The 11,336-nt window shown below is 38.1% G+C and overlaps 1 protein-coding gene across 1 annotated transcript in view; it reads left to right on the forward strand.

Moving 5' to 3' along the window:
• The window catches only part of KYNU (kynureninase), a 151,994-nt gene extending 140,871 nt beyond the window's left edge, over positions 1-11,123 (forward strand). Inside the window, exons 11-14 of the mRNA XM_058664453.1 lie at positions 1,275-1,327; positions 3,228-3,313; positions 8,012-8,242; positions 10,625-11,123. Of these exons, the coding sequence (XP_058520436.1) occupies positions 1,275-1,327; positions 3,228-3,313; positions 8,012-8,242; positions 10,625-10,762 (508 nt within the window). The 3' untranslated portion in view covers positions 10,763-11,123. The remainder of the gene's footprint in view (positions 1-1,274; positions 1,328-3,227; positions 3,314-8,011; positions 8,243-10,624) is intronic.
• The last annotated feature ends 213 nt before the right edge of the window (positions 11,124-11,336 follow it).

Here is an 11,336-nt window from a genome sequence, read left to right on the forward strand (position 1 = left end):
TGAATCATTGTGTACTCACACAATTTTTTCCTGTGTTTTGTGTTTGATAAGACTTCTTGCTACCATTTAAAAACTGATGTATGAAATTATTCAAGTTTGAAACAATTAAGGTTTGCGTACTATTTCCCTTTAGATATAGTATTATAAATATTAATGTTTGAACTTAGATTTAAAAATATTTTAGAAAGCCAATTTTATTCACATAAGAAAAAGATCATTAAGCATAACTTCAGAGGGTAGTGGTATGTAAACTTAATATAAACAACTTGATTTGGTTACAATTCAACATAAGCAGAAACATAATAAAATGCAATTACTATATTAAGTATTTGATTAATCCTACATAGGCAATAGAAATGTGGTACAGTGGTTACAGTGGCTCTTGGAATATTCATCTTATAGGACTGCTATTTCAACTTTTCCAACTCTGATCCGGATTCCTACTAATACACACCCTAGGAGACAGATTATGGCTTTGGTAATTTTCTTCTGCATGTACAAACAGGGACCCGATTATCTAGATCTTATCTGCTGGCTTTGCAATGGCCCAGCCTGGATTTTTTTTGCCCCTTCCTTCAGTTTGAAAAGCTGAGTTACTGAGAGATGAGAGACAGAATTTCCCATCTGCTGGTTCACTCCTGAATGAAAACAATGGCCAGGCCAAAGCCAGGAGATTTTTCCTGGTCTCCCATGAGGGTGCAGGGGCCCAGGCACTTGGAGTCAGATGTATTAGGGGGGGAGCTGGATTGGAAGTGAAGTAAATGAAATTGCAACTAGTGCCATACTCCAACTAGTAGAGGCTTAACATACTATATGACAGTGCTATCCACCAGCTTTGAATGCTTCGTGTGTTGCAGAATGAAATTTTCAAGATGCATACAAATTTTTCTCAAAAATCACAAGATTTCCATATTCAGGCTCCAGATCCTGAAATTGTACTTACATTTTTTAAAGATTTATTTATCTTATTGCAAAGTCAGAAATACAGAGAGGAAGATCTTCCATCCGATAATTCACTCCTCAAGTGACTGCAACAGCCGGTGCTGTGCCAATCCGAAGCCAGGAGCCGAGAACTTCCTCCAGGTCTCCCACGTGGGTTCAGGGTCTCAAGACTTTGGGCCATCCTCGACTGCTGCCACAGGCAGGGAGCTGGATGGGAAACAGGGCCACCAGGATTAGAATAGGCATGTTCTATAGCTGCTAGGCTGCTGCGTCGGACCCTGTAGTTACATTTTTATCAACAAAAATAACTAATACTGATATTTATATTTTAGGTTAGTAGGGTGGTTTGGCCATGAACTCAGCACCAGATTTGAAATGGATAACAGTAAGTATATTCAAATTTGTTTCAAATGTGAATTTATTTTCAAATTACTTCCACTTTTCATCTATCCTGTGTCATATATAATATCCATGTCCCATGGAGATGGCACTATGAAATGCCATTGAAATAATGGATGACAGTTGTAGAGTAGAAGACAAGTGTTCATGGATTTTTAGCATGTTTGAGTCTATTCTTTTGTAGGGACGTCAAAGTAAGACAAATGTAACATACAGCTCATGTGGCTTGGGCAGATCTCAGCAGCGTGGAGGGCCCACCACATCAGACAGTGAAGCCAGGGGACTGTGTTGCTTGAGGTTAGACCAGAGAGACTTGAGGTCAGACCCCACTGCTTTAACTGTTCTGTGATGTTGTACAAGTTCTATTCTCTTTCATGAATAATATTATCGGAGGGTTTAAGAGTAAGGCAAGTTCAAAACTGTAAAGCAAGTATAATGAAGCATTGAGGTATTAATTGGTTTCTGTCACTCTCTCGTCTCAAATATCTTTCATGTCTTTTGCCACATGTCTGAGTGTAGCAATCCCAGGAAGCAGTTAAAGCCGAGTGGGTGGAGATGGAGCTCCCCTGCACTAAGCTCTACTGCTGGGTTTTCCTGGCTGACCGTGTTTCTCAGTCACCTGGGAAATAGACACCATCCTAAATGTCGTGGAAACAAAAACAGAATCTCGACTCTTCCCACTTACTTCCACAGCCAAGATGGAGGTTGTGTACAGCTGAGTTTGCAGCATCGAGGCACAAAGCACTGAGCGCAATCATTCTAATCAGGATACCTGTTTTTCACCTCCGATGCTAAAGTAACTAACTCGCTTTGTTTTATGCTGGTTTCTTCAGTATTTTCAGATGGGTTTCCTTCTCTGTCAATAAACCTGGAACAGCAAATTTGTAAGGTCAAGATAGGAATTTTTAATATATATTATATGTAATACATATGTATTTATATTTGACAGAAACCTTTGTTCACTCTAGAGGGACCTGACAGCCAGAAACATCGTCTGGCTTGCCCGTGTGGATGGCAAGGGATGAACTAATATTAGATGGAAAGGAGAGCAGCTGGCACGTGACCCAGTGCCCATCAGGTAGCACAGCTGTGTTCGCTAAGCCACGACCCTGGGCCCCAGGATAGGAATGATTTTAGGCTGTACAAGCCTTCCAGGGTAAAATTTCAGCTCTGCCACTGTTGTGCTAATGTGGCTATAGACACTGAATACATGAATAACTGCACATTCCAATTAAATCTTATTTTAAAGAACAGATAGTGAGTCTGCTTTGATCTGTCAGCCTCAGTGTGACTAGTGCTAGATCAGACGAGTGTCTGAAGGACCTTAAGGTTATAACATCCTGTTAACTGAATCTCAAACTTGCCTGCCCACCTTAACCCTCTTGGATTTAACTTGCTATAATACAGTCTACCTAAAGTGGATGATTTTTGTTTTTAAGATTTACACACCTATCCTCCATTTCTCTCCCCACCCCCCAGAGAAGCTAACAGTTAAAACTAAGACTCACCTTCGTAAGTCACTCACTCAGTCCTCTGCCTTTGGGTGACATAACAGTTATGTGTCACTCAAATCTGGATGTGGTCCATAAAAGAAAAGGAAAGCATTGGGGAGCACCAGGAATGCTAGCTCAGGTACTACAAGGCAGAGATGGGGTCCTGCGATGCATGTCTAAGTGCTTATTTCCATTTTGTGTCTAGTGGTTCTCATATCTGTCTACTAGAAAGGTAGGAGCGGAAATAGAAACTGGCAGCAAGGTAAAATATGCCAATATTTTCAGCTTCACCATTTGTGTTTTAAGGATTTCAGAAATCCTATTGGGGATTTTTATTCTCTGCTTTTTACTGCCTGTATGTTCTATAAAGACCACATGCCATTACTTTTTCAGAACTTCAGTTAATTCCTGGAGTCACTGGGTTCCGAATTTCAAATCCTCCCATGTTACTAGTCTGTTCCTTGCATGCTAGTTTGGAGGTAAGTGATGGTCTCCAACCTTCCCACACCCTCCCTTTACTCCGTAGCTGACCAATGGGTGGGAGTCCTTTTGTTGCCAACTGGTCGAGATTCATATATTCACTGACCTTATCTCCAGTGACCAGCAGTGACTTTCACAGTCCATTGTTGGTTTCATATCGGAGCAGAATGCTTGGCACATGGTAAGTATCAAATGTAACTGATCTGCAGAGACACATGCTCTGTTCCCTTGAAATTCTATAAACCTGAATAGTTTATACATAGGGAGATCAAGAAAAGGTGAAACAAACAAAATAAGTGTCTTCTATTTTACTTCTTCCTGAATTCACGGATTCATCATCTTTCTCGTGAGAGCACTGTGTGCGCTGCAGCTAGTGCCAGTTCACTGACTCACAGAGCTGGAAGTCTCACGGCACAAAGCTGCTGGGGAACTTTCAGGGGAAAGCAACCAGGCTTCCTCAGAGCAAACCAGCTCAGCAAAGTTGCTGCTAGACACACAATTCTTTTCTCTCTCTCTGTACTGTGGTGGTATTTTTAAATAGAATCTCTATATTATAACCTCAACATTTCCCATTAAAACACTCATTTTTGCTTAAATTTACACTCGCCGAAGTGTTATGTCTATGTAACCAGTTAGGATGGACATACATACACATACAGATATGCATATTCACATCTAGAAATCAGCATTCTCTAAAGACTTAGGGTCTGATTAAATTCACTTTAAACAATACTTAGATACAATTTAATTATACTAATACATGTATTAATCTAAAACATTTTAAATACACATGCTAATATTTTATGTATATAGCTATTCAAATGGAAGTGGAATCTTTAATACTTATTAAAATAGTTTTTAATAATTGAGGAAACTCTTTATTATCTATTCCAATATCAAGTGATTGGCTCTTCAAATTTCCCACATGTATTCTTGTTTCAAAGAAATATGATAAAAATTTACCAGGGAAAAATAAAATAATTTTTCATTATACAATTCCATAGGCTCAGGTATTCCACTTTCTTCCTCTGTACTCATTCCATCCCTCTATATTATTACAACAGTATAAACCTTAAGCAGCAGTCCCAAATCTCGAAAAAATACTAAAATTCTTGAACTTTGTATGAACACACAAAGCACTTTCTCATTCTGGCCACTGGAGGGCAGTGTCAGGTTCCTCTTTCTGTGCCGGGTCCCTTCTGGAGAGTGGTAATCACCTGGTTTCTTTTCAGCCCAATTTGAAGATCACTTACTCCGGCTGACCACTAGATGGAGCCTATGCCGTTTTTACTTTGACAGATTGTGACATCCAGTAACAATTAGTAATATAGTCTTTGGATTATTTGTATTTATTTACTTTCAGCAAATAGCACGCTTTAGTGAATATTTGAAAATGCATTGTGAGCTGCTTTTATGACACCCATTCACAGAAACAGTTATTGGAATGTCAAATCCAAAGAAAGTTTTGTCTAACTTTGCAGGATGATAGCAGTGACAAGATGGGTTATTACACAGAAAACGCCAGAACATACCTCAGAAAGAACTGGTACCTAAAATGATTTCCCCTTCTTTTCCTTACATTTGCACAATGCTTGTCAGCTGTATTTTCAAATTTCACTTCATTATGCTTTCTATGTATGTTCACCTCCACTGCTGGGAAAGACAATGTTACTGGCAAGCAAAAAAATCTATCACACTGATCCGAATTGACAAGTTTTTGAGCTCATCTTTATTTTGGCTTCTAATAGCTACACTTAAAGTGCTTCACTAAAGTTTTTCACCCTTGAGTATTTGGTCAGAACAACATGATTTTCTGTTAAGTTGGTGGAAATGTTACAATTTCTTCTTACCAGTAGAAATTAAAATGTGAAAGCCGTACTTTTGTTCCCCATTGTCTGAAATTTTCCATCTCTCTAGACATTTTAGAACTCATTAGGTGAGTAAGCTTGTGACAAATGCACCATGTTAACATTTACCTCGTATGCTGACAATTGCCACGGGAGAGTTGGAAGTAGATGGTTAAAATTTGAGTAAAAGATGCGTGAGTCAGCTGCCTCTTGTATCTACTTCCTCTCGGGAATATTTCACTTATTGCTTTATCAGCCTCCAGCTGATATTTGACTATCTTTGAAAACATCTATCAAAATAAGTATTTATAATTATGTCATGAGCCAGATTGATACTGTTAAAAATAGTACCCATGGTCAGGTTTTCTGTATCTACTTGCCTATGAATTATTTCTGCAGTAACTTACAGGTAGTGTGTGTCATGGGAAGGCGGTCGGGGCTGGGGCCAAGGATAACATCCAGTCTTCAAGTCCCTCCTTTGACACCAAGTGTGAACTTACACAAGCAGCAACTGCTCTTGAAACCATTGTCTCAGTGTTAAAAGGAGGGTATTTGATCAGTTAACCTCAGAACTTCCATCACAGATGTGACATTTTCATGTGTTGCAGGTTACAAATCCGTAGCTTTGTCTAGTAATGGACAATGTTCAGATCGTTTTGGTATATGAATTCATAAACAAGTTAGATCATTTTGTTAAAATATATGGCAAGTCTAATGGCTAAAAAATGCACTATATGTCTTATGAAAAAATTATTCAGGGGCCAATTTGGAAAAGTTAGCAGAAAAAAATGCAGCAGTTCAAAGTATTGTATTATGCTTGTTTTTCCTATTTAAACTTATCTATTCAGCTTGTGTAAAAAAAAATAACCCAAGTGAATGAAAGCATGGAAAGAAATCTTAACAAATATTTACCCAACTATAATTTCTACTTTTTTTCTAATTAAGAAAATCTTTTTGCTTCTCCTTAGTTCTATGCTTTTATTATTCACAAACAGGGTATTTATTCCACTTCTCTCTTAAGCCCTATCGACCCTTCTAAATTGTTTACGTAGAGGTCTCATAGACTTCAGGATTCTGAGAGAATGACTTAAATGTGACAGGGAATGCAACTGCCCTTCTTGTGGGTCCTGATGTGAAAACTCATTTAATGTTTTAAACTGATTCTTATGAAATAGTAACTATTGAATAGTAGCAACATTATACCATGTTAAAATTGAGACCATTTTTATAAGACTTTGACTTCTAGCTAGCAAGAGACATTTTTAGAACAAAATCCCATAGCTTCATTTAAAACACTGTCAATTTAAATAATATTCCACCAATGTCTCACTAACTCATTAATACATAGGACTACTTTGAGCACTGCTTCTACATGTATACTATGCTAAAGTTTCCTAGAAGATTTTTAATCTTGACAGAAATCTTGCTTATTTCATGGTCAAACCACCTGTGGCTTGTGCCTTACGTGCCTCTGTTCCTGCTTTCAATTACAACGTTGATTCTTTGCCCTTGACCTAAAGCTTGGCAATAGTTCCTTTAGATCCTCATTGTATCCAGCCTACCCACATTTTGTTTAATGCATCAAGGAGATGCCTTCTGCCCAGCTCCATGCAAACTGGGTCACCTAAGGCCTGGGGCAGGAATGTCTGCACTAAGAACAAAAGGTTCAAGTTGTGGCTCATACCACTGTAAGACGCAGGTACTGTCTGAGGTGGGGATTAAGAGACACAACCACCAATTCACTCTTCAAGTTGGGAAAGCATTCTTCCTTAGCTTCCCTTACCTTCAATGCGTCTTCCATCCTCTCCTGTTTCCAAGTGCATTGCCTCCACGCAGGATGGTTCCAGAACAATGTGTGCGTGAATGGTTTTAGTTCTCTAAATGCCTGCCATACACGCCACCTAAACATACATATGAAAAAGGTTATGTAGTTTTGATGAAGTTTAGACATCATCCAATGACCCTATTTTTGCTCTTGGTGTCTTTATGCCTGACATTGAAAAGGGACATTAAATGATATGCCTGTGCATTATGCCTCGTCTGCAGTTCCTTTCTCTGAATGTAGGATGTATTATTAAACTCTACTTGACCTTAAGAGATAAGCCAGAGAAGCATGTCTGGTCTGTTCCCTGATATTCCAGCACCAGTTATTCTATGTCCTTGTCATTTTCTTAATACAAGATACCTCGGAAAGACAGAGGCAACATTTTTATACTAGATTTGGAATTTAGCAGGAGAAAAATGAAAGCCTATGTGTGGGTGAAAGCGGGCAACGGGAGAAAAGGACAAGATAAGAAACCCAAATGTTTTAAGTGTAATAAGTGTATTTTCTAACAATCTGCTCTCCTAAGAAAACTTTAAAAACTTTTACTTATTTTTTAAGATTATACTAGGGAATTTAGAAATCAGTAGAATTATGATTACTATTAACAGTACATTTCATACGAGTCTGTCCCACAAATAAGCAATAACTGAATATACAAAAAATTTCCCTCAGATTTATTCTTCAGATTTATCATTTTACAAAATGGTTTGGGGAGAAAATTTGAAACTATATGCTATTGAAATCTAAGGAATGTTTTGGTTATTGAGTTACCTCCAAAAAACACTGAAAGGACATAATCTTTTGTAAGCATTGGTTAAATGATTTGTGCACGATTTTCCTGTCATGAATGTATCCCCTTCAATTTTTTAACAACAAGACTTGTAAAAGAGGACCTATTTTACAAAAAGCTCTAGCATGTAGTGCTTATTACAAAGACCCAAAATTGGCACTTTCTTTTTATCCATGTGATTTGTACTTAATTTTGTATTCTTTGTGAATCAGTTACTGTCAGTCTCTCTCTGCAGATCTTTAAGCAAGCCACTATGAAAGCACTGAGGAGGAAATCCATTTTGCTGACTGGTTATCTGGAGTACCTGATCAAGCAATACTCCGACACACGCACGGCAGGCGCGAAGGGACCAATCGTGAACATAATTACACCAGCCCAAATACAGGAGCGTGGCTGCCAGTTAACTCTGATGTTTTCCATTCCGAGGACAAATGTTTTTCAAGAATTGGAAAAGAGAGGTGTGGTTGTAAGTATATCTTTTGCTTTGTTTCAGATATTCTCTGTAAATTTTATATTTGTATAAAATCTGGATTTCTTGGTGTATCCATTTCATGCCATTTTATTTCAATCAGTTATGACAAACTAAACGACAGCTAAGCATCCAGTATTACAGTAACTGAAGGAATTAGAGATTTGTCGCTTCTGATAAAAGAAACCACAAGTTTCAGTTCTCAGAAATAGTGTGCATAACACATTTTATAACAGTTTTGCATATAAAAAGTGTTATAAGCAATTAGAATGTCTTAGATAGCTTCAATTATTGAAGCCTATGTAATAAATAAGGAAATGTACAGCACATATCTTTATTGGGGAGGTGGAAGAAATCATTGCTACTTACATATTTGCTTAAACTGACTTTTCTGCCACTGTCGAAGCAGATGAAGATTTTTTCAGAGTTGGTAATACTGCAAGAAAGAGTTTAAAAATTTTTAAATGGTTTAAACATTTCCATGTACTTTATTCTCATATTTAAATATTTGAATTGTGTACAATAATTGTACATGTCTATGGGATGCAGTGTGATATTTTAATACATGCGTATTTATTAAATCAGGTTTTCACTTGGTCATTGGTGATTAGAGCCTTGGACCTTCCTCACTCCTATTTGTTCAGAAAGTAGTTAATGGGTCACTGTCAAGTGCAGTCACTCTAGTGCTTTGTGACAAGTAAGAGCTTTTTCTAGCTAAGGAGTAGTTTGGTGACTTCTCTATCTCCACCATCCCTCCCAGTTTCTAGCATGAACTAGTATGCATTAAGATTGGCTTTCATTTTTTAGCCTCCATCTATGTTACAGAGAACACTGCAAGCCACCTGCCTCTCATTGCACAAAGTGGGCAGGTGATAGCAGCAGGATTCAGGCCTACACGCGAGGGAGATCCAGGTTGATTTTCTAACTCCTGGCTTTGGCTTGACCAAGTTTCAGAGGATGTAGAAAAAAAATCTCAGAGTTATTATGGTAATTGAAATGCACCATTAAAATAGAATGGGCATCTGGACCAGTGGTTAAGCCGTGAGGTGGGGTACATGCATCCTATAGCCAAGTACCTGAGTTCTAGTTCTAGGTTTGTTCCCAACTTCCTGCTAATGCATACTCATGTGATATCTCAAGTAGGCTTTTCTTACCACAATGGAGGAGATCTATACTGGATCTCATTCTGCTAGCACCGGTGCCCAGCTCAGGACTGCTGCTGGCATTTGTGCAAGAAAATCAGTACATGAGAGTATCTTCTCTGGTCTCAAATACCTTTCTTAAGTTGCATTAGCTGTGGCAACAGATGCCCAACTTTGACATGCCCACCTACCATTTTCAAGTTCCCATTTTCTACTTTGAATGGCTCAGCTTCTGATCCAGCTTCTGCTAATGGGTCCCCTCGGGGGCAATGGAGATGGGTAACGTATCTGGATCCCTGCCCCCATGTGGGAGACCCAGACTCAGCTCTGGGCTCTTTGAGTCACTGAGACTGTGCCCTGGCTGTTAATTTGTTAAAATGTGACTGTATGTTAAGTGTTTCAGATTAGAATATATACTATATTGTCCAGTGGATGTCTCTCACTAGTGATTGATATTCAATACTGAATACATCATTTGATCTAGTTTCAAGAATTCCCAAAATTCTTACTTGAATGATAAGACGTTAGAGAATGGAACTTAAGAATGATTTATTTAAACTTCCTATCAGTGGGATTCTCAAATTTATCTAAGAGTTACAATAGGCCACAAGTTTCATCATGGGAAAAAATTACATGTGCAGAGCCACCTCCTGGCTCAGAGGACAAAGCTGCCATACATGATACTGGCATCCCATTTGGGCACCAGTTGGGTTCCCAGCTGTTACACTTCCAATGCAACTCCCTACTACTAGCCTGCAAAAAAAAAAAAAAAAAGCACTGGGAGAGGGCGTAAGTGCTTGGGACCTGCCACCCACTTGGCAGACCCTGATGAAGCTGTTGGCATGGAAAGTGAGCCAGCAGATGGGAAATTCTCTCTCCAAATTGTTCAAATACAGAAGCATTTTAAAAAGAATACTGAAAACATTCATGCAAAATGCTTATGGAATAATTATGAATGCATTTATAAAACCCTTCTTAAAAAGATTTTGAAGTACACTCATGTCTATCATCTAGTGGATACTCACTGCGGAGTAGACTTCTGAAAAGGACTTGGGTGTTTTTTAGTAACTGATTTTTTATTAGGAACATTTCAGATAACATGAAAACATTATATTTTACTGACAATGGAAAAACTTTTTAAGAAAATCAGCACCAATGCTTTGAAAAATCAATATTCCACATAAAATTACGCAATTTATGAATAATACTAACATTGTGTTTTGCTTTTTCCCTACAGTGTGACAAACGAGAACCAGATGGCATTCGAGTGGCTCCAGTTCCTCTCTATAATTCGTTTCATGATGTTTATAAGTTTGTCAATGTATTAATGTCTGTACTTAACTCTACCACACAAAATGATACTGATGTTTTCTAGATTAACTTCAAATAACCAACAATCTTTAGTATAATTAACAATTTAACTATTGAAAGTGCTTCATAAATGATTTTGTGTAATTTCAGTTCCAAATTATATACTGCACAGAAAAATCTGATATAGGGTCAATGTTTGAAACAGCAGGACCCATTCGCCACTTGGAACAGCTGTATCCTGTGTTATAGCCCGTGTTCAAACTCAGTTCTATTAGTGACCCGTCTTCCTGCTAACTTGCAATCTTCAGGGCGACAACTGATGAGTCATGTACTTGGATCATTGCTACCTACATTGGTGATTCAAACTGAGTTCCAGGCTCCTGTTTTTGAAAGACCCTGCCCCGGGTTCAGCGGGCATCTGGGGAGTGAACTGCACTGGCATGCCTGTGTGTTACCATCTCTGAAATTAGCATGCTTCTCACGAATTAATACAAATTGGTATCTATAACAAAACAGAAGCTTCATAAAATAATATCTGAGCACAAATAATTTCTCATTAAATGTTGGTTGAATCTTTTCATAACCATTCTGCAGTCTTAGTCTACAGTTTTCAAGGTGATTCTTCATTTTGATGTTAT

The sequence above is a fragment of the Ochotona princeps genome, chromosome 5 (assembly GCF_030435755.1).
Source record: "Ochotona princeps isolate mOchPri1 chromosome 5, mOchPri1.hap1, whole genome shotgun sequence".
NCBI lineage: Eukaryota > Metazoa > Chordata > Mammalia > Lagomorpha > Ochotonidae > Ochotona > Ochotona princeps.